This window comes from Squalius cephalus (genome assembly GCF_949319135.1).
Source record: "Squalius cephalus genome assembly, chromosome: 16".
NCBI classification, from domain to species: Eukaryota; Metazoa; Chordata; class Actinopteri; order Cypriniformes; family Leuciscidae; genus Squalius; species Squalius cephalus.
The window spans coordinates 33176575-33201014 of NC_137137.1; the positions used below are offsets into that span (position 1 = coordinate 33176575).

At 39.2% G+C, this 24440-nt stretch overlaps 1 protein-coding gene across 1 annotated transcript in view; it reads left to right on the forward strand.

The window, feature by feature from the left end:
* The first annotated feature begins 2754 nt into the window (after positions 1-2754).
* tcf7l1b (transcription factor 7 like 1b) overlaps positions 2755-24440 on the forward strand; it is an 80376-nt gene continuing 58690 nt past the window's right edge. The window contains 3 exon segments of the mRNA XM_079896262.1: positions 2755-3583; positions 3690-3762; positions 5180-5307. Coding sequence (XP_079752388.1) covers positions 3398-3583; positions 3690-3762; positions 5180-5307 — 387 coding nt within the window. The 5' untranslated portion in view covers positions 2755-3397.

The following is a 24440-nucleotide window of genomic DNA, read 5'->3' on the forward strand; positions in this document are numbered from 1 at the left end:
TGTTTTCGAGATGCCGAGAGCTCCACGTCCGAGACTTCGACCGCTCCTACATGTACTTTATTAAACAGGTGAGCACATTTACATAAAACTAATCAATGTTATATAGTTCAACAATGATAAAATGTTCGAATATGATCTGTATGTTATTCTAATGTTGATCTAGCTTACTGCTAGTCTCATACAGACAAACTAACACATACATTTCAACACATTCAAATGCAGTTTAGTGTGATAGTGTAATGTTAGACCAAGTGAAACAGCGCTGCGTTACCTCACAAGTTTAATTTGTCTAATAAACTGACCTGTGAGTAGTAATTCTGCGTGTAGTTCGGTAGAATGAAATGTCCGTATTCCTTTTATATCCGCGGGACTCGCGTCGCGTGTGGAGCTGAGAGCTGTCTCTTAGCAACCCCGAACTGCTTCATATCACAGTCATGATAAAAGCATAGATGTGTTCACTCATCCATAAACATTATTAGATCGGTCGGCTTGACGTTGACGACAACATCCATAATTCTTAGCAAATGTTGCGTCATCAAACTACACCTTTGTTATTGTAAGAGGTTAGCGACCCCTAGCGGCGAAAAAAATTACATACTCTACGTTTAAAGTGTAACTTTGACGATTTTCAACCAGTTACAATGTTAGTCGTTTATGTAAATGAACAATGTTTACTCATCTTCCATGTTACCTGGACCGAGAAATTCATGTTTATTAGTCAGCAAAAGCACTGGAGAAGTCTGCGTCTTCCGGCGGCTTTCGTGAAAACACCAGATTATTCTTACGCATTTTTGTCTCCCTTAATCCCACGGACAGTCAGATCGACAGAGGCTGTATATTTTCCGAGATATTCCGTCGTGGCGTTCTCTCTATTTACTATTCTTTCACTGCAAACGAAAGTAACTCACTCCCGCTAAATGTTTACTCGTTGGACCCGGGAACAACACAAGTCGACAACATTATGACTAAAAGTTTGCTAAGAAGTATTTCCTAGTATAAAGCAAGGCGGTATTTGCAGACTGGTGGGCGTGGCTTAGAACGGCAATATGCCCAGTGCATTATGGGTGTTGAAGTTTTCCTGTCAAAAGGAAAGACAACAGCTCTTTTCTCAGTTTTCTCTATTCAGGAAGCACCGATTTCAACATTTTTTCCCCGCTTTTCTATATAGGCAACCGTGTTTTATTAAAAGCCCACTTTTTTTTTTTTGGATGGTTTGCTATTGGACGAAACTGATTTCAGACACACTTCTGAGGCAGCGTAATGGTTATGATAGAAAGATAAAATAGAAAAAGCTAAGTAAATATTTAATTACTAGTAATTCCTCACTAGAAATTACATCAAAAGTGGGTCAAAAACGTACATTTACACACAAACTGACCACCAACCGCAACTTTCAGACATCATCTTTATTTTTCAAGCTCAACTGTCACCGAATGGAACGCACAGGATTGTGGGAAATCAAAGGCAGTGAAGGATGCATCTATGCTGCCTTCAAAATTCGGTCAGATGAAGGTATGCAGGCGAGATATCGCTGGGGAAGTTATTTTGTTTAAAGTCCCCGTGAACCGGAAGTTGCAACCGACTTTACTTGTGTTGTGACGCATTTCCAAGTGAAACAATGTATTAAAGAGGACAGGTTTTGCTTTAGCGCACCTCTTCTCCATCTCTCGCTCATAGCAGACTGACGGTTGGAGGGGCGTGGTTAAAGTCCGCGTGAACCGGAAGTTGTAAACGACTTTTCTCCAGTGTTATGACGTATTTCCCAGTGAAACGTAATATTGAACAGAGGGCAGGGTTTTACTCTAGCGCTCCTCCTCTCCATCTCTGCTCATATCAGACTAACGGTTTGAGGGGAGTGGTTCAGCGTTTCCCAACCCAAGCCGTCAAACCTACATCATCAGCCATTCCAGACCGGAAGTAACTTTTCAGACTTTGATTAAAGATTACGACGGCAAACAATTTTTTTCTGTGTATTAACTTGCACGGATTAATTTTTCACCACAAGACTAGTAATATGCGCTAACAAAGTAAATAGGGTCAATTTTGATTTCAGTTGGACGTTAAGGATATTCAACCCAAGCCGTCAAACTGACGTCATCAGAGGAGGAACGCCCTTGGAAGCAAATTTTCAGATTTGGATTAAGATTACCACAACAAACAACATTTTTTTTCTGTATTAACAAGCACTGATTAATTATTCACCACAAGACTAGTAATGTGAGGTAACGAAGTAAATAGAGAGTCAATGCTGATATCACTACGACTTTAAAGATTACGAGGTCACACGATTTTTATTTATTTTTTAAAGATGATGCGCGCGGATAAATAATTTATAATAATGCAATATTACATTTAAACAAAGCAATTTTGATTTCATGGTAACTTTGAAAACCTAAGAGCAGGTTTCTCTTTTCGTTCATGATGGAGAAGAAATATAAACTAACTGACAAATTTGTCAGAAACGCTGTAACTCGTTGTTTAACTTGTTTAACTGTTTTAGAAAAACAATCCTGCTGTTATTGAATACATCCGAATTTATAAGCCGTGCTGAATTTCTGAAGAAGAGCGCTCGTGCTCTTGTAATATTGCTTAAATAACACAATCCCAAGCCCTGGTGTCATTGAACTATTTCAAGAATCAAGCCCTGAACAAACTGTTCCTTTAAACCTCTCTGAGTGTGTGTGTGTGTGTGTGTGCGCGCGCTGAATGGAGTGTCGTTTTTCAGCGCTTAACTCCTCCTCTGCATTCTGCTCGTCCAGCACACACACACACACACACACACTCTCGCGCTGCTGCGTGCTTGCGCATTCCCCATCAGCAGCTCAACGTACAGGGCAACGGAACCTCTTCGCGTCCAAACATAGCGTTTTCAGAGACCGTTGATCAAACATGACGGTGGTAATTCAAAACATGGAAGAAACGAGCTGATTTGAGGAGGAATCTGTGTTTCACGCGATTAAAACACGTCTTTCTTTGGGATAAGAGACTACGGAGGCTCCGCGACCGTTGCAACTTTTGTTCACGCGCATTTAACTGACGGTTGCGTTTCTTTTTTTTAAAGAAAAAGTGTCTCAACTTTTGGCGCTCGATTCATTCGGTCTATGTGGAATGTAGAATCGGGTGAAAATACTATTTTATTTGTGTGTGTGGTAAGTTTTGTCGGGACGACAAGCAGAAGAGGACACAGCGCTTCACTGGAGTTTGTTGCAGGGATACCGATGAAACTGTCGAGCTTTGTGTGATCGCACGTAATCATGGACAAATTGGATTTAAATTCATGTGTCAAGGATTATTTCTGAAATATCTCGCGTGTTTCCTCCCGCACTGACACGTTCTCGTGCACTTCAGAGTCAACACAAACTCTAGATTTTGTAACCGTTGCAAGACGCTCGTAAACATGCCACAACTTAACGGAGGTGGAGGGGATGAGTTGGGGGCGAACGATGAAATGATCTCATTCAAAGATGAGGGAGAACAAGAGGACAAAATCTCCGAAAACGTTTCTGCCGAAAGAGATCTGGACGATGTCAAGTCCTCTCTAGTGAACGAGTCGGAAAATAACAGCAGTTCATCTGATTCTGAGGTAAGTCAGACACAACCGCATGTTGACAGACACATGGATGTGGTTGTAGCCGACGGAAAAATAACTTTTCTGCTTTGTTTTTCTCCGTTCCTCGTCTATCCTTCAGCAAACCGAGAGGAGACCTCAGCCAAGACCTGATCATGAAAGTTATGAGAAAGCCCGAGAGTATTTCGCCGAGGGTAAGAGCTCTCTGGTGCTGCTATGGCAGTCCGATTTAACAATTATTCTTTTAAAAAGTAGTTTCTGTTTTTAGTACTTTTAAATCACTTGGAAGTAATCTAACTCTGACTGGTATCTTTTCCAATTTCACACAGTACTTTTTTCCAAATAGTATAGTAACTATTCAGATACTTTCAGTATTTCTATTACCTATTTTTTAGTGTGCATACCACTTCCTAAATCAATTTCAGTCAGTTTTTTTGTTTGTAAAAATGTTATAATTTAGACTAAAGGTAGCCATTTGAAATAAATATAATATATTACAAGTATAAAAACAACAAATCAGTGAGAGATCGAGTGTTACGCATAGTCAGACTGCTGGTAAATGTGGCCTAAATCTGATTTTTTTTTTTTTTTTTTTTTGCTAACAAGTGACTGTTTTTGTCATGACAGTGTGAACCGCACAAACCACATGGAATCTGAGCTTTTCGATTCTGATTTGGCCACTTCCATATGTGGTATTAAATCAGAAACAGGTCAGATTTTGCAATGTGACCTCATTCTGAACAGTCAAATCAGAATTCAAGCGTCTTTTAAGGCACAATTCTGAATCGCTTAAAAGATTTTACATGTCCGACGTTATCAAGACAGTTCGAAAGGTAGTCAGTGGAAGGACATTAACATGTCAGGGCTTATAAGTATTATAGTGACAACTCTATATTCAAGCAAAACATAAATGTTTAAAAATTCTGATCTCTTTTTTCGCAGCCTCGTCTTTGTTTTTAATATTGCCTGTGCATAAATTTGCAGATCACAAACGCAAATAAATAAATAAATCACAAATAATCACAAACAAATAAATGCGTAATCACTTTAATGTCCTCTGTTTTTACTTACTTATGACATGTCTTTATCATTCTTTTGTGCATGCATATGAGCTCAGGACCATGATCTGTTCACACTGGAATCTGATATTTGCCACATTTAAAACAACAATGTGAACAGATATACAGAAAAAAAGAAAGAAAAAGAGTAGGGATGGGAATAGAAATGATATACTAATGCCTATTTTTATGACACTCAGTGTGAACCTGGAATAGGTGCTGTTAGTCATAAATAAATACTACTGTCTAATGAACAATTGCTTGTAGAAACCATTACAATACATTGTAGTTGGAAGTGAATATCGTAACACGGGTATACATAGAATTCAATGGTAAAAATTTGAAGTTTGTCACCAGTAGCAATGCTACTTGTCAATAATTGAGCACTAGTGTTTAATGAAAAGTTACTAGTTAATATTGTATTAGTTACAAAAATAAGTACTATTAGTATCAATAATGGGAATAAATGTTAAAACAGCTTGCCATACTTGTTCTTTACTTAAAATGTTTGTCCACACATGGATCCCTAATCATTCCTCTCTCCACTGTGAAGCTTTGAGAAGACAGCAAGATGGAGGATTTTTTAAGAGCCCACATTATCCAGGCTACCCGTTTCTAATGATCCCAGATCTTTCCAGTCCTTACCTGTCCAACGGCGCCCTGTCTCCGAGCGCAAGAACGGTGAGTGCCATTAAACACACTATCTGTCTCTGTGCATCTCTTGAGTTCAAGAGCCAGTGAGAAACGTCATGCGAGAGTTTATAATGGCCCTCGTATGGACAGAAACCAACATATTTCCTTATTAAGGATCCCTGGTCAACCACTTTTGAATATTGCATGGTTGTCTCCTTCAACCACATCTCCTTCAACCACATGTCTACGGTTTTGACCTTTTTCCACAGCCACCTAATTGAGAGCATAAAAAAACGGCCCCTTTTCATGGAAATTGAGTTTTAGCCACCAGATCACCAGTCAATTTAGACTTTATTTTTGTAATTTCATGTTATTTAAGGAATATGCATGTGGAAGTGGATTGCTGAGACTTGATGTCATTTTAGCATTAGTTCAAGTTTGAGGCTGTTGAACTTGTTTAATTGGTTTTAATTGTGTTCTCTAGCTGTTTGACTTGCATTTGACAGATTTGCATTCATTTATTTGTAGTCCAAGAGATCATGTTGAGTTATTGCCAGCGTTTACTGGATCAGATTTGCCAAAATCTTGTATCTGAAGTGTTTCAGCCTCACATTTCGCTGAGGATTCCTCATGTTTGGCTGTAAAATGGTTGGCTAATTGATCTAATACCCAGTGAATCTAATTTAGTGCTGTCTGCCACTGGGCTGTAATTAAGCATTTTCAGACTGCTTGTTTAGCTTTCTTCAAAATAAGATTAGACTGGCCGAGAGAAGAGATCTGTCACACTGAAACTCTATCTGGGTGTTCGTTCTTCTTGTCCGAGGGCTGCAGAGTTTGCCTATAGATGTGTTTTGAGTTTTGTGTTCACGTCTGGGAAAGGTTGACTGCCCTTTTAGCCCCAGCATTGGGTCTTTTCAACCCAATTTGCAAAGAACTCAGCAGGCATTCATGTATGGCTTTGCTGTGGCGTTATGCGTCAGCGCTCTGCAGAAAAAGAGAATGAACGGTTGGTTCTTTGCACAGAAAAAAAGCAGAACGGGAGTGTTTTTTTGGGCTAAACCGTAAGCCATCTCCCCAAATCAACACGTTTTACAGCCATTGTTTATTCCGAAGCTCAAATCCTCCTGCTTTACTCTGAATCGCAATGTGATTTGATTGGACCCGGCCAAGCGTTTGAGCGAAAAGTTTCGATTTTTCCCCCCCCCTCCTTCCTCCAGACACTCGCGCAAGTTTTACTTGGCCTCTCCGTTTCTTTTCACTTCTCCATACGAGCTCTCCCTCCTTCCCAATCCCTTCCATTCAATTCCTGAGGCGTTAGTCTTACATTGTGATTCTGAGTGAATGCTGATGGCTTCATTGGGATCTCCATTGGCCCTCATTAGCCTAATGGCTGCTCCTTACAGACTAGATGCATAGTAGCAGTGGTACCCATGTCTCTTTTGTTCCTCAGCCTATAGTGTGTTGTTGTGGGAAGAGCCTATTTCTTAAATTACCATGGTTCATCCCACCCATAACATCGCCTCAGGCTGTACCTGCAACTCGCAAACTTGTGCAAGATTTCCTTTATGATTCGTACACCATGGCCAAGTATTCGCAGAACCATATTTGACTCAAATGTTGGGGAATTACGTCAATGTCACAAGCACAGAAGCCCTCTGTTACCACTAATATAATGCGCCAGAGGCTAATATGAGTTAACTAGCGAACATTCAGATGATGTCATTCAGGATAAGGATTATAACTTATTTTAATTCGTTTAGCTGATGGGAGATGGTCAAGAGATTTCCCACAGTAAAATGGCACCGCATCCGGATGTACATGCGAGACAAATATCTAATCTTTTCCCTCATCGTGTTTTGAAAAAGAGGCATTTAAAACGTATTATTCCTCACAGTATTCGAATCGCTACAAGTTCATAACCTCCAGAACCCGAGCATATTGGTGCTCGTATTTTTATCTGAAAGTTCCTGAAAACAGATCATCCCGGAGGAAGAGATATCTCCGGCTCTCGTGCTTTAAGCCTATCGGATCTATCCCAGTGTGGACCAAGTGAAATGGTAGGTCATCTAGGCAGATGGGCTTAGCCTGTCAATCGCCACCTCTAGAGCGAGCTGCGCGTCAGACAATGAGTAGTTGGCATACTTCAGATATTTACACACTAATCTTAAGCTCTCGCTCAGACAGCCTCAGTCACAGCTGTCAAAACCACATAAGGAAGTTTCCAAACAAAGCTGAAGAACTTGAAGGAGCCCGTCAGAATCTGGACGATCTTCTGTGGTAACGCTCCAACTTTTACACGCATGCACAAACGTAGAGTATGTTTGCCAGGAATAAGCATAAGTCTTTTGCATTGAGAATTTGAGTAATTTGACAATGGCATCCAGGTGTTCGATGGGTTCAACTGTTTTTAACAGTAGGCTGAATGTTTTGTGTAAAGTGGAGAATTTGGGCAACTGAATATAAAAGAGAATGCACTTTGTCTGGATGAAAGTCATTAAACTTTCACCATGGGATGAAAGATTGAGTCTGTTTCAAAAGAAAAGATTTTTTTCCCCAATGGCAATTTTTCTTGCCTGAAATATTTTGGTCTCTTGCCTTTTATATGATGCACTACATATATTGTATTTGTAACAGTGCAAATGCAATAAAATTGGTCTCTGGTTCTGTGAGGTTTGTTTACATTTATATTTATTTACACTTTGACTTTCCTAACCAAACGACTGTTTGGTCACTACTGTATAGCACACAGGTGTCTGAGATTGCACGGCACTCAAAGCAGGCCTTGAATGCCACAGTGAAGCCTAAAGCAGTCGCAAATAGAGTAAACTTCTAATCATGTCACTTCTAAACTAATATGTACAGTTCTTGTGCTGTTGCTCTGAAACCCCCGAGGTGGAATTGAGAAGCTCCTCTGAATTCACAGACTTCATGGAATATTTATAGTTTTCTTCTGTTGTGTGTAAAAAAAGGGAAGAAGTGAAAAGAAAAAAAAAATGCCAAAGGGAATGTGCAGTTTTGAATACCTGTGGTTTTAGTAAAGGAATGCAAACAAAACCATTCTTTTATCCTTTACATTTTTTTTTTTACATTCTTCGGCGTACAGAAACACTTAACATGCATTGAGGTTGTTGTTGAGTGACAGGTTAAATCATATTTATTGTATGATGTGCTTTGCAATAGGAGCTCTTGTAATGACAAAATAGTCATTTAGATGGATTGGCTAGCTGTAGTCTATTTATATTGAGTAAAAATCTCCATATATTTTTTTTTACATATATTTATTTTAAATGGATTTTTTCACATCTGTTTTTGAACGCAAGAATCTGTCTTATGTAAACATGGCAACACTGCAACTGGACGATTTTTTACATTTTGTTATTTTGCTACTCTGAAATATCAGTCTGAATCTGTTGGTGAAAAGTGGGTGTGTGTTCAGACCCACACTTTAATTCAAATCACTAACCTTGAATGCAATTGTGAACGCTGAAGACCTTCAACACATCAATGAAATAAATTGCTAAAAAGAAAAAAAAGAAAGAAATTGCCACCCCCACCAAAACCTGAACTTTTCTTTAAGTGTTTTGTGGCCTTACAGTCAGATCCACACAAGATTAGCCAAAGCCATTGAGTTCACTTCAGACCTCATGCTTGTTGTTTGATATTTGTTTTCTTTACATTTCTATTCAGCTAGCAGCGAGGACAACCATCCAGATAACTTTAAAAAGCGGTGTGTAGAACCGAGTTTGGAGAAAAAGAGCTGAATAGAAGACATTAATAAGTGGAAGATGGAAAGAAACAGAGGTATGAAGTGACAGAAGGGAAAGATGTGGGGAAATGCAGGCGTGCAGATTTCCCATAATTGATTTAGGGCCTGTTCGGAGCTGACATTCCTCAATAATCCGGTGGGACTGTTTTTAAGGATTGAGTGTGTCGGCCAACCAGCTCTGCTCTTCTCAGTGCTTGTCACTGAGATGAATGCTCAAGCTTTGCCTGAGGAATCGTCTGCTTGGGGCTTGTGTTGGAAACCGAGAGAACTCGATATATATTGAGCATTCAGAGTATATTTACAATGCATTTGTTGGCGAAATAAAATTAAGCCACATTTTGAATACTTTCATTTGCTGTGGCATTGGAAAGATTTTAAAATCCTTCCTTGTTTTGTGATTTTGCAGGCATATAAAACAAATTGAAGTTTGGGCGAAATGAGTTCGAATCCAGCTCGCAACATGTAAAAGTTCATGTTGTCAAAGATAATCTCATTACAGTCGTTGTCCTGTATTACAACCTCTTCCCTTTCACGCCACAGCAATGCCTCTATTCATTTCAATGACAGGTTTTGACATGCAGTGTTGTAAACGTACTGAATGCATTCAATCCTAAATGTTTTTCAAGGGCCTGTGGCGGTTTCTAACATTGTATTTTAATGCACATTTACACGCTGAAATGATTTTCTGGTCAAGTCTTCACTCTCCTGGAAAAGCCATTGAAGCACATGGGTCGTAATCGGTTTTCAGACTCTTTTTTTCATTCAATTTCGGTCTCTACGTCCCAGTGCAAAAGCTTTCAGCACAATCCCGTGTTATTTTAACGCAGTCAGGTTTTGGGCCCGAGCGTCTACAGAACAAGGAACCGAGCGACTCGCCAAACCTTGCAACTGTGGCTTTTGTGTTGCACCGCCCACACCGGCAAACAAACACACCTCAGTGGAAACGCATTTTAAACTGTTTAGTCTTGTCTTTTGGGGAAGAATAGCACAGGGCAAACTCGCACACAAACACACACTTTTATAATGCCTGAGCATATCATCATAGTTCATGCCACATGTGTTTTACGGCATTCCAGGTTTCCCCTGGGCATTTTTACACATTCAGGTTTTCTCTTAGCACTTAAAATCTTCGAGACACGGTTGAGTCAATTGTGCTATTGTGTGTGTGTGTGTGTTTATTTTTTAAATATCCTGTCCTTGTGTGAGTAAACTGTTAGTGTGTGTTAGTGGCCCTACCTGTTTGGTTCCAAAAAGGAAAAGTTGTCATCGTTTACACACCCTCATGTCGCCCATATGATTTTCTTTTTCCCACCAAACACAAAAAGGAGAACGTTCTCTCTGCTCTTCTCTAAACAATGAACTTGAATGGAGATTTTTTTTTTTGCTATCAACTTTAAAAAAAATGACAAAAACACCAACAATAGTCAATTGGCTTGGAATATGGCAGGTGTGTCATATGGACTATTTTATGATACTTTTATGATGCTTTTTTTGTCATTTTTGGAGCTGTACAGCCTCTGGCCACTTTCACTGTATGGACAAGAGCAGCTTAAATATTCTTCTAAATGTCTGCTTTTTGTATTCCATGAAATCCCAGTCCAAGACTCGTTTGGACTGATGAAGATTCTGTCATCATTGTTGAGCTGTCCCTTCATGTCTTCAGTCTCCCGCTGCTACAGTGATGAGTGTGTAACTGTAACTTCAACAGACTGATCATTATGGTTATACACTGACCGTGTGTGTTTGCTCACCAGAGACAGATCTGTTGATGGTGATCTTAAAGGTAGTTGCCAAATGTTCTCTTTGTTGATGCTGCGATCACAACTGTGTAAACAGTCTCGACTGACTTCTACATGTTTTTTTTTTCAGCCTTAAAAACAAGCAAATGTCATTTGGCAAACATTTGACTTTTGTCTGAAGGCACATGCGTTGGCTTGATGTTCATTTGTGTACTCAGCATTTTTGTTCATGCTTTTCATTTTTCCATTGATAATAAATAAATGGCTGCAGGGAACCAAAATGCAGTGTGTAATATGTCATGCTGTCTTAAGGCCCCTAATTTTCACATCATATATATATATATATATATATATCCTCCGAAAATCCTCCAATTTATGCCCTTTTACAAAGTTTGTTTTCATGCTCTGTTTAGTTTCTGTCTCTATGAAGCCCCTCCTTCTGAAAAGCATGGTGGGATCTGATTGGTCGGCTAGACTAGTCCTTTATTTTGCACATAGCTTGAGTGGGAATTATTTAAAAGAGGAATATTGTGACTCTTTAAAACTCAAGACTACTCAAGTTTCAGGGAGTTCAGAAACAGTGACACTGATATAGAGAATAACTCCCAATGGAGGGACTTTGCAACTTTTCAGAGCTTTTTCATGCTCAAAACAACAACATTACACACTAAAGAAAGATGAACATGGAAAATAGCATAATAGGTCCTCTTTAAGATGGTCACAAGCCGTGTTTTTGAAAATGGTTGCTAGTTTTTAGCCGGTAGTTAGTTGGCAAGTAAAAATTTTGTTTGAACCATGCCTTGGTTTCACGAATAACGAGGCCCAATGAACAGGTTGCATTTCTGTCCTTCACAGCCTCATTTTCGACCGTCTACTAAGTTATATTCTTGCACTGGAGTGCTTAGATCCTTTGAAAAGACATTGAACAAAACAGTGGTGGTGAACTTTTTCTCGTTGACCTCTAGCATTTGTCTCACATTATGTTAGATGGTTAGGGAGTTGGGACGTTGAAGCGTCTAGTCCAAACATAAGCTCTCTATAAACCCATCAACCATTCAACTCGTGTCCTAGAAAAACGATGAGTGCACTGCGCGAGCTCCATACTCTTTGAATTGTGTGAAACACTGCCAGCCTTGGCCTTCCCTCCTCCTTGCTTTCTCTTAGGAGAACGGGAGTTGGCGTCAACCCCTTCTGCCACCCATAGCTTGCCCGTCATCCCTCCCTCTGTTCAGTCCCTGCCATTACATATTCTGTTTATAGCCTTTACTGGCTTTTCAAGCGCTAGGCCCTTCAGGAGAGATTCGACCCCCCGTGAGGACTGGCGAACACACACACACACTCACACACACTCTCGCTACGTTCAGTGACATCAATGAAAGGCCTTTGAAGCTGCTTGGGATGAGCGTGTGTGTATAAATGTATTTTTTCATCAATTTATTAATCTGAGGCAGGCGCTTCGGAGTCGGCCAGGTTCAGACAGAAGGCGCCCGCTTTAATTCCGCACTGGGATGTTTTTGACAAGACAAGTTGTTTATCCGATCTTTAAAGTTTCTCTCGGACTCTCAGCGGACGGTGGTGCTGATTCCCACTAATATGAGGGAATAGTGTTGAGATACAGTAGCTTGAGTTTTTTTTTTTTTTTCTTCGCCTGAAACCAGCGGTTCGTAAACAAGTTTGTAAACTAAATCTGTAGCATTCCTACCTGGGGTTGATGTTTGTCATATTAGGTGTCCGGATGATGAAAGCGGTATGTTGAATCTTAAGGAGTGGTCACATTTACCATTGTTCTGTGAATTTTTGCAGGTGAAATCCAGTTATAGCAACAGGAATCCACAATGGGGTATTTTGTGTGAATATGCAAGATTGTCCCATGCATATTTTAAATCGGGTTCAAGTTGGTCATGTGTATTTGCTCTGTTGATCAACAGAAAACAGCTTGGTCTGAATTTTGAGCTGACTTTTTTTTTTTTTTTTTTTCAGAATTGCGAGATATAAACTTGCAACCGGAAGTTATAAAGTCAGAATTGCAAGTTATAAACTCACAATTCTTGTTATCTCAGAATTGTGAGGTATGCACTCGAAATTGGTCAGAATTGTGAGCTGAGTTATAAGTTTATATCTCGCAATTTGGACTTTATAACTTATAGTTGCGCAATTGGGAGTTTATATCTCGTGATTCTGAGAAAAAAACAAGATTTAAAAATATCTTTAATCACGGTGAAGACAAGCTGTCATATCTCTGTGATCTGTGCTTCATACTCTAGCCGCGTTTCCATTACCCTTCAAATTACGCTAATTGAAATTGTGAATTGAAAATATGCCCAATGGAAACTTTTATCGCAAAAGTTTTTATGCTCGCATGAGGAGGTTTTTCAGGCAATTCAAAAAAGGAATATTTTGCACAACTGCACTGGAAACAGTTTTTGCGTATTTACAGTCACCTGACCTAGATGACGCGGTGTGTTTGGACAGAAGACGAGACAGAGTTCTTTATTAAATTCATAAAAGACAAAAGAATTACAGGAATACTGGATTATAAACCTCAAAGAAATGCCACAATCAAGACCTCGAAGCAGATATGAGGGAGAAACTCACAGAAACACCAGCCACTCCGAGTATAAGGGTCTTTCCTTGCCATTAATGCTGTGATAACACACATACGCTTCCTTCCATTAATAATAATGGCCAGTGCGGCGGCTGGGATATACGTAAACCTCCCAACATCCGTCGCCATGATTTTTGGAATGACTCGCGAGCGGAAAAAATGAAGTTTTAGTCGCATAACATCGGGTTAATGGAAACGCCGTCATTGCGCAATAGTTTTTTGTCTGCATTTAGAAAATGCGCAAATCTGTAATAGAAACGCGCCTCCTGATACACTATAGACAATAGATCTTTTATTGTCTGTGAAATTTCACCAAAACTCATGTGACTGCAGATTAACTCAGTGTTAGTTTTGCTCAGTTTAGGGGAGCTGGCTAAAACCAACATTAGCTCAGCAAATACGCCCACTAACCGCTATGATCTAACATTAAAAATGAGGGCTAAAAACAGGACGAGCGCAGGAGGACGCAGGGACTTGAGAGACTTCATTACTGCGGGAGTTGATTTGTTAGTTCAGTGTCTATATTTGTTAGCTGGTGGTGTAGTGGGTGTTTTCAAACAGTTTACTCCTTGCTCTCGAAGACCTGGCGTCGTCTCACCGATGGAATATTCCAGATGTGTTTCGGCTAACGGTCTGTGGAGACTTCTGTATGAGAGTCATGCTTTTAGTGAGTGCGATTTATACTGTGGAAATCACTGAGTTTTGGGTGAACTATCCCTCTAAAATCTTTGTTTGCAACAAATTAAAAATGGAATCTTAAATGTTTATTTATTTGTTTGTTACGTTTATTGAAAAGTTATTTATGAATTGTTATATTTAACTGCATTTTGTAATTATTGAAAAGTGCTTTTTTACTTTGCATTATTTCTTATTTTTATTTTAAGTGGCGCTCCGTCTTCTATTTAAAATGAGACTCTGAGCAGTGTTATTTTAGTATTATTTATTTATTATATTATGTATTAATATTTTGAATTACCTTTTATTTTCAATGTCGTTTTTTTTTTTTTTTTTAGTTCCATTTAGCTTTAATTTTTATAATTTAGTAATTTTTCAGTAGTTTTTTTTTTTTTGTCCAATATTTAAATCTCATTTTCAAATTAAGTTCTTTCTTTTTTGAAGGGTGTTAGTTGACAATAACAACACTGGCTGTGAGGGGCCCAAACACATGTTCAGTCATGTCTTACACCCTCATGAGCGTTTGCCATAGAGAGCGCATATACCTAAGCACCAGCTCTACACAATGTGGAAAATGCTTGGGAAAACAATGCAATGCACTTCAGCGAGATATCGCAGCTGCTCACAGGTCAAAAATAAAGCCCACCATGATGAAATATAGGCCTGTTTTTCTGTGCATGTCAAACTAATACCGTCTTGTCACGTGCCCTTTAAGTATACAAATATGCATGCATGCACTTATCATATATCCCACTAATACCCACTTGCCCCTCAAGGTCTTGTGGTATCAGTGTTACGCCTGGGTCTGATTACATGATTTTTTTGTGTGTTACGATAGTCACTGTGTCAGATTACGCGATTTTGACTCCTAAAATCTTGTGTCGTGGACAAGAAACAAGTCAGACTATACGTTGCTTCCCGACCAGTCATCGCGTGCCGTCTCACACACACACATACATACACACGCACTCACTCACTCACTCACTCACTCACTCACTCACACACACACACACACACACACACTCACTAAAACTCGCTCGCTCGCTCACTCTCTCTCACACACACACACACACACACACACACACACACACACACACACACACACACACACACACTCTCACTCTCGCTCACACAAACACACTCACTCACACACACACACACACACACACACACACACACACACACACACACACACACACACACACACACACTCACACAAACTCACTCACTCACACACACACACACACACACACATTCACACAAACTCGTTCGCTCACTCACTCACTCACACACAAACACACGCACATTCACTTTCGCTCACACAAACACTTACTCTCTCACACACACACACACACACACACACACACACACACACACACACACACACACACACACACACACTCAAACTCGCTCGCTCACACTCACACACACACTCACTCTCACACACACGCACACTCACTCTCGCTCACACACTCACACACACACACAATCGCTCACTCACACACACTCACTCACTCTTGTCGGAACCAGTCGTGGAGGACAGATTTTTTTTTTTTTATATATAATAGTCTTTTTATCGTGAAGCATCGCAGATGCTAGTCGGTTGTCGTCCACTATGACACACACTATACGAGATGAAGCGATCGAGTCTTGCGTCCCGACGCCCGTTGTCGTTTACAAATCCCCACGACAAACGGATCATGGCAGAATCGGCCTAAAATCCTGTAATCTGAACCAGGCATAGACCAGGCTAAAGCCCCGCACCGGCGGGCCAAGGTTAACCCCCCGTGTCCTGGCGGGTGTGGGGGTCATCCGTCTCTCTCCAGCGTGATAAGGGCTCTTCGGCTGATTGATAGCAGGGCTTCGCACCCCCGCGAACACACCGGGGCCCCTCCGGATCATGTGTGGCCCCTCACGTGGAGACCAGGGTTTTATTTCACATTAAGAGCCATCAGTGCTCTTAAAACCAGAACACTAAGTGCTGGAGTGTACGCTAATAAAATCTGATTGTGCAGAAAGAGAGCGAGCGAAGGGTTGGAGGTGGGGGGGGGGGGCGCAACTCCCAACAAGACCTTCATCAGTCTGGTATTCCTAGCAGATGGTTTCAGTTAAAGCTTAGCGGAGAGAGTTGCAGAGACGAGCTGACATGCTGCACAGTTGGTGGGTGGAAGGAGTGATAGTGGAGATAAGGAAATGAGTAAAAAGCTGAAGGAGAGAAAAAGTGGACCGAAGGAATATTAAGCCTAGTTAATTTCACATTTGCATGAAAACAATTAGATGACAAAGTTGTTTGCAAATTAAAATTTCTAAATTAAGTAAATATATTATTCTAAAAATGATTTTAGATCGGTCTGTATCGCTTTTTAGCAGGGATCGAACTGATCTATGTACCGTAATTAAATGTGTACCTTGAAAAGCAATGTAAGTCACTTTGGATAAAAGCGTCTGCCTAATTCATAAATGTAAAATGTAATTGCTCGGATTTTGTAATGATGAAATGCTGCATAATTTAATTTAAACTACACTACCCACAATCCTGAAGTTTCCAAACGCCTTGCGTTCCACCAATCAGAGAAGTTGCTGTTGCCTTCGAAATGAGAACTGTGCCAAAACAGCTCAACAGTGAAATACCCGCTCCCATGATGCATTGCGAATGATGTTTCCAACAACTCATAGACTACTACTGTTTTTTTTAAATGTTCTTGAAGTCTTTTATGCTCACCAAAACTGTTTTCAGTAAAACCGATGTATTGTGAAGTATTGCAATTTCAAATAAATAAACGTTTTATTTTTAAATTTTTCAAATATAATTTATTCCTGTGATCAAAGCTGAATTTTCAGCATCATTACTCCAGTCTTCAGTGTCACATGATCCTTCAGAAATCATTCTGATATGATGATTTGCTGCCCAAGAAACATTTCTCACTATTATCAATGTTGAAAACAGTTGTGCTGCTTCATATATTTGTGGATTTTTTTTCTCCAGAATTCTTCGAGAATTCAAAAGAACAGAATTTATTTGGAATAAAAATCTAATGTAACATCATAAATGTTTTTACTCTCACTTTTGAGCAATTTAATGTGTCCTTGCTTAATAAATGTATTACATTTTTAAATCTTATGGACCCAAAACCTTTAAACAGTAGTGTAAATTTATATTTGACAATTTTGCAATAAACCTTAAATATACTGCATTTTATACTTCATGCCATCGTTATTCATTCCATTATAAACAATGTTAACAATACAGCCTTCTATATATTTTTAATGCTTTTTTTGTTTGTTTCAAAACAAGGTTTTTAGAGTTGCTAATAGCATAGACCGATTTAATAAACACTCTCAGAAAAAAGGTACAAAAGCGGTCACTTGTCCCTTCAAAAGGGTCCTAATATGTACCATTTAGGTACTAATATGTACACTTTTGGTGTCAATATGACCTTTTGAGGGACTAATATGCACTCTTTAGGTACTAGGGCTGTCACTTTTGTGAAAAAATCCTGTTCGATTTTTGAGACATAAGTGTTCATTGAATCGATTGTAAAATCGATTTTCCATGTCTAACGACGTTTCTATTTTAAATGCCAAATATGGGCTAATCCACGGACAACTAACAGGCATTAGGACGAACGTAAAGACGGCGCTTGAGACGTGCACAATTCAGTGACAAACAGGAGTGCATCATTCTCGAAAAACAATAAGCAGAATGGACTACCATAACATAAATGAAAAACATTACTGCAGTCTTCAACATGGCTGTGTTTACCATTAGAAATGTCAAACAAATTTATAAGAAGTATAATTTACTGTTATGTGTGTGTGTCAGAGCCTGCAGTTGCTGTGTGACGCGCGTTCGCTGCGGGCGTATCGTGACGAGCTGGACCCGCTCCGAGAGAAGACCGTTCGATTCCCTATTTTCGTTTTCGAAACTTAAGTTGGTTGGTCCGATCGATTGTGCAATCGATTTTCGAACGTAAAGTGACAGCCCTATTAGGTACAAAGATGTACCTTTTGAAAAGGTACTGGAGCATGGAGCAACCATTTAAGAAAATAATGCATAAATACATTATTTTAATGCATATTCAGCACACAGTATGCTCAGCAGGACTGTCCACTTGAAATGCAATGCATTGGCGTCTGTTGTTCAAAGTGTGTTTCTGGCCTAACAAGCCCCAGACCTCTACTTTCACTGCTATCAGAGCAGGTTGTCATATGAAAACACGGCCCTTGGACACAGTCACGTCCAGATGAGGATCTCTGATCACTATCATGTTTGTTTTAAGGCCCTTTCTCGGCCCACAGGTCAGACGCGGGCCATGAAAACACCCGAGTGCCGTGACACTGATATTCTGCCGAAAAAGACAGCTGAAGCACAGCAGTGCCGGCATGCTGACGATAAGACGACACCTCCAACGTTACGCGTAGAAGAAAGAATGAAGCTATTCTTTCCCTCTGGGTTTATTTGTTTTGTCTTGCTCTCGGTATCGTCACAAGATATGCCTCTGTGCTCACGAATATCCTCCTGAATATCCGGTTCTGTTTTTCCTGCTTCATCCCCGACTCCTTCCCCTCCTCTCCGTGCAACTCCAGATGCAAACGATTAGTGAAGTTTAACAAGGCGGCTCCAGGCAAGACACTTTGCAACAACAACAGTCCCAAACAGTCGACGGGCTTTCAGTGCAGCGTTACAGAAGTATCAAATCGTTCTAGTCACCGTTTCCATCGGATGCGTGAGATCACGGGGATGTGGTTGTGGATCCTGCGTCACATGGGATGACATCTTGGGACTCTTGATTTGATCAAGCTTAAGTGTGACTGGGGTGAAAGTAGGGCTGCACAATTAATTGAATTTGTAATCGCGATTATAATTATGCATACCACAATTATGTAGTCGTTCAAAGGTGCAATTACAAAAGGAAAGTCCACTTACATTATTCGGTGTGCTTAAGATGTTACAATGATATAATAATAATAATAATGTTATAATGAACATTATAACACCATGCATATTTGTATACTTTGGTCTGGTTTATTTAAATAACAAAAAAATTAATATTTGACATTTGAGGCTATAGAAAAGCAATAAAAGTTTTTCAGGAAGATTTATTTTGATATGGGATGCAGTCGCTTCAAACAATGGTATAAAGCTATTCAAAACAACATTCAATGCAAAATGTGATAATCGTAATTAATAATCGCAATCAAAATTTCAAGAGAATAATCAACAGTTATGGTTTTTTCTCATAATCGTGCAGCCCTAGGTGAAATGCATCCATTAACTAGAGTAACTCCCCTAGACAACATCACAATCAAACTGCCATGAAATCCAGACTTTGTTGCTTTTACGTTTGGTTCGATTGCTTGGTCTGAATCAGAGTTCGATTACTCTCCCCTGTTTTAACCTTATTGTAAGTAAACATCGATGTAGAAGGCAGCAAAATGCATAGCGTTGCTCACAGAACCAGGGTTATTATAGTTAAAGTCCCCCTGAGGTGAAAATTACAGCTTTTAATGTTGTTTATATGTCTATGTGGTGTTTTTAATGTGCTTTAAGACAAACCATGTGTAAATGCATAAGTCTATCACACACATCTTGTCAATACTGATCCCAGACAAACTGACTCCACCAAGGCCTTGCTTACACCTGGCATTAAGATCGCATCACAAGTAGACGAGAGAAACACATTCCCGTTTACACCTGGTGATTGAATCCGTCTCTTCTGTCCACTTTCATCCACTTTTGTCCTGATTTCTTTGAGGGGAGGGTCTATGGGTGAGTAAATGTTTGGGTTTTTCAGGTCTTACGATCTAATGGAGGAAATAAGCTCACGCTAGGGCTGCACGATATTGGAAAAAAAATTACAATGCAATATTTTTTTCCCAACGATATATATTGCGATATTGCGAGCCATCAATCCAGGCTAAAGTCAATAATTACCATTCCATGATATTAATAATTTCACTAATAAGCAAGCTTCATTACAAGTGACAAAAAGGTCACTTAATATTTTATTCCAAAATTAGAACATATTTCTGTCAGAATTCGGTGAACGTTCTAATCCAACGTGGCGGCGCTCTTAACAGATGTTTGTTTGTTCATTAGGCTATAATTCCTCAAAATAAGTAAAAAAAATCTTATTCTCTCTCTCTATCTATATCTCTATCTCTATCTCTCTCTCTCTATGTTTTTAGAGCTGATGCAGTGACGCGTTCATGTAAAAGCTATCACAAAGAACCAGCAAAAGTAATAATTATGAATATGTAAAATATTGCAATGAGACATTTTAATTGTTTATTAATAAACAAGTGTTTTCTGTGTCGGCTGCAAAGATGAAGTTGACGATACTGACTTGCGATCTTTCCAGAAGTGAACGCACCAGAGAGAAATGCACATTTCATACGGATTACATAGTTTTATTTTGTTTTGAATGGTTCTGTTTAAAAGTGGAGATTTCTGTAGATAATAGATATATTTCTATTTTTTTTTAGGTGTGTGAGGCGAGTAGGCTACCTTATACGCTGAGTTTCAGTTCATGGATGATAGCTTAAGCTCCGGTTCAGGTGCTGGCGCCTCCGTGTCGTGATTATCTATTGTCTGCTATATTTACTTTTATTTATAAAATCCAGGAAATTGGATAATGAAACACTGATTAAAATTAAGATACAATTAATACAAAAATGAAATTTGCTTTAAAGAAAGGCTTTGTGCTTTCTGTTTGAAGTCTCTGTGAAAGCTTTAAAGCAGTCTTTTAGTGCCGCTTTCAGAGCGGTCACGTCCGTAATGGAGAACTGTCACGTAACTTTGTTTTTTCCTCATAAATGCGAACACGAAAAATAAAAGACAAAAGACTTCTTAAAAAAGACAACCATCCACAACTTTATAACACTCCAGGCAAAGTACCGAAATAGTCCCAAATAGCTGATTTTGACTTTCTTTTTGGTTCGAAATCATCATTTTTTTGCGGCGGATCCTCTTCGTCGCCCATTTTTAGCTATAGGATTGCCAGTGAATGTTGGCTGTGAGCGGTGAGCAGCGGCACAGAGAACCAATCACTGTGCAGGCACGCGGAACTTGCATGTCACCCCAGCAAAAAGCCATACAACAAACTCGTGTTTACTGTGTGCTACCCTGGTGCTAACGTTCTCTTAATACACCATGGGTGCTACTACCCTTCACATCGCATGTTCCGGCGATGTGACTATCGCTCATGCGCACATCGCGATGTCGATGTTAAAACAGAATATCGTTCAGCCTTTGATCGCGTTCATATGTTATCAGCGTGAGCTGAGACGACAGAGAAACACACAGAGCATCAGCTTCAGTTTCTGCTCTGACAGACGCGAGATCAGCCGAACACTGTGAGTGTGTGTTAGAAATCAGGAATGGAGAGAGAACATTGTGATTGGTACGTTTTTCATCTTCAAACCAAACTCAGGCAACAAAGTTTAAATCCCATCTGTCTATCTGAATCAAACTGATAGGGGTGCACGATTCAGAAAATGTCACGATTCGATTCGATATCGATTTTTAGGCTCAAGATTTGATTCAAAATCGATTTTCGATTCAAAAAAAACGATTCACAGTATGTAAATGTTAGGGGTGGGAATCTTTAGCCACCTCACGATCCGATCCAATTCCAGAATGATTCTTTATCTACTCCTCCCCCCTCCCCTCCCTATTAATTCATTAGTTTACATAGGTAATTAAGTACTTTTTTTTAAAAAATTACAAATTAAAAAAAAAAAATTTAAAACAGTTGTACACCCACCTAAAGGATTATTAGGAACACCATGACCATACTAATACTGTGTTTGACCCCCTTTCACCTTCAGAACTGCCTTAATTCTACGTGGCATTGATTCAACAAGGTGCTGAAAGCATTCTTTAGAAATGTTGGCCCATATTGATAGGATAGCATCTTGCAGTTGATGGAGATTTGTGGGATGCACATCCAGGGCACGAAGCTCCCGTTCCACCACATCCCAAAGATGCTCTATTGGGTTGAGATCTGGTGACTGTGGGGACCATTTTAGTACAGTGAACTCATTGTCAGAATCGATCCAGAATCGTTGGAGAGAGAATCGCGATGCATCGATGGATCGATTTTTTTTTTTTTTTTTTTTTCTCCCACCCCTACAAACTGAGTCAGTTCAAACTCAATCAAACCGAATGAGTCAAACTGAGGACTTCTTTGCAAACTGGTTTGACCTATTAGATCGAAAGTGCGAATTATTTCCATTTCTACACAGCTGATAGAAAACATGCAATATGATTGCTGAAATATTGTCCGGGATAATGATTATGGTCGGTATATGATAATCTCCTCTGAAAGTAATATTAGTAATAATTTACTGGGACACAGTGGTATTTCACTTGGGTTCATGTCCTGGTTAAAAGGATTGGCGGCCATCTTGGTAGGCAAACGAATACAGTTCTCATCTACTTGAATGACAAAAGTGCACGCCAAGATTGTTTTAATGCCATATTTGAAATCATATTCAAATCCGAGAACAATGGAATCATACATTAAGCGTATTTAGCTCAAATCATGCTTAACAAACTCAGAAAAATTTGAGTTCGTCTTTTAAATTTGGGTTTAGCGTGTGTGTTCAGGCCCTGGGATTCCCCTCACACACACGTGACACTCCATTGTTCATTTCTAAGATGGATTTAGCCTGTTTTTGAGTTTCTAAGATCATTTTAGCAAAGCAGGAGTGAGTGTGGTGTGTGTTGCCCACACAGCACTTGGGAATGTATGCGTTACGTTGGGCTGTAAAGAGGAAAGGACAGTGTCTGAGTGTGTGTGTGTGTGTGTGTGTGTGTGTGTTGGCAAGTGCAGCACTGGTAGTGAATGGGCTCTTTGAGTGTTTTAGACTGGCATGTGTGACAGGACAAAGAAACCAGAGCAGCAGCTCAGAGTCTTACAGCTCAGGCCTATACACACACACACACACACACACACACACACACACACACACACACACACACACACACACACACACACACACACCTTACTCTCGTTTAAACTTTACTGCTTGTACTGCGTCTTTAGTTTGTGTGTGTGTGTGCATGATGAGAAAAGTTACTTTCACTCACTTAATTATATAGCCTCAATCTTGGATGTAATATCATACAAACATGAAGTCCGGGTGAATACAGTATGTGAGTAATTATATACTCATATGTTTGCCATTGGGCATTTTTAAGAGTCATTCATTGTGTTTTGAATGTGTCATTCAATTGTTTACTTAAATACACATTACTGGTCTTATTGATCGAGCATGATTCGTCATGTGTGTAATTCCAAAGAAGAAATGAAACAACTTTACAGCATCTCTGAAATTACTTTTTTGTATAATATCTAAATTTTTCCTATTTCCTATTTTCCTATTTCCATCCGCTTCAGTCCAGCCATCTGTCAACATTTATAGTACGCAACTTTTCACATTTTAGACTGAATCAAGACCTGATGGATATAATCAAATACCTTCCTGAACTTACATAACATCCTGCTTCACTCCAAAATCATATGAAAATAATTAATATAGACTGAAAATAGCCAGTTTCATGTTGATTCATGCTTATTTTTTGTGAATATTTTAATACTTGTTTTTCATTCTGGAATTTTTGAACAGCATTTATTTTAAACAGACTTTTGTCACATTATACTGTCACTTTTGATCAAATTAATTCCTCCTGGCTGAATAAAAGTATCAATTTCTTTAAAAATAATCCTTACCTATCCCAAGCTTTTGAACCGGTTTGTGATAGTCTATATAATCTGCCAGTTAGGCGATAAATCAGCCAATATTTGGCGACTTTCTGTTTTGAAATATTTAAGTAAATTGAACAAATCTGGTTTAAAAGTAATGTTTTAGTTTCAGTAATTTTGTGTGTATGTGTTAAAATGTATCAAACGAGTTTATAGTGGCTGTTTTCGAGATGTTTTAGGAACACGACACCGTTTTCAACTAAAAACGTGAAACAACGCCTCGTCCGGCCACATCTGGACAGAGTTTGTCAGACGGTAAATTAGGCTACAGATTTTATAGCAGAATTGTTCTCTAGTCTAGTGTTCAGATATACGTAGCCAACGCACGCCAAGTGTGTTTCCCTGTTTTATTTTCTTAACGTTCAGTTTTGCATTTCTGTGATGGATCCGTTTACCTGGATCTGTTGTTATTTTACATAAATAGCTTTAAATGTTTAACTAACAAAGTTCACTGAGCTAACTTCTCAGAACCATTATAACAAACACATTGTATTTTCCTTTGGCCAACTTTCATTTATGAAACTTAAAATATAACTTTCAGAAAAATAAACAATACATGAAGTAAACATTTAATTTTAATATTTAATTTTATGAAAAGAAATGACGTAATGTATGATCGTGTTCAT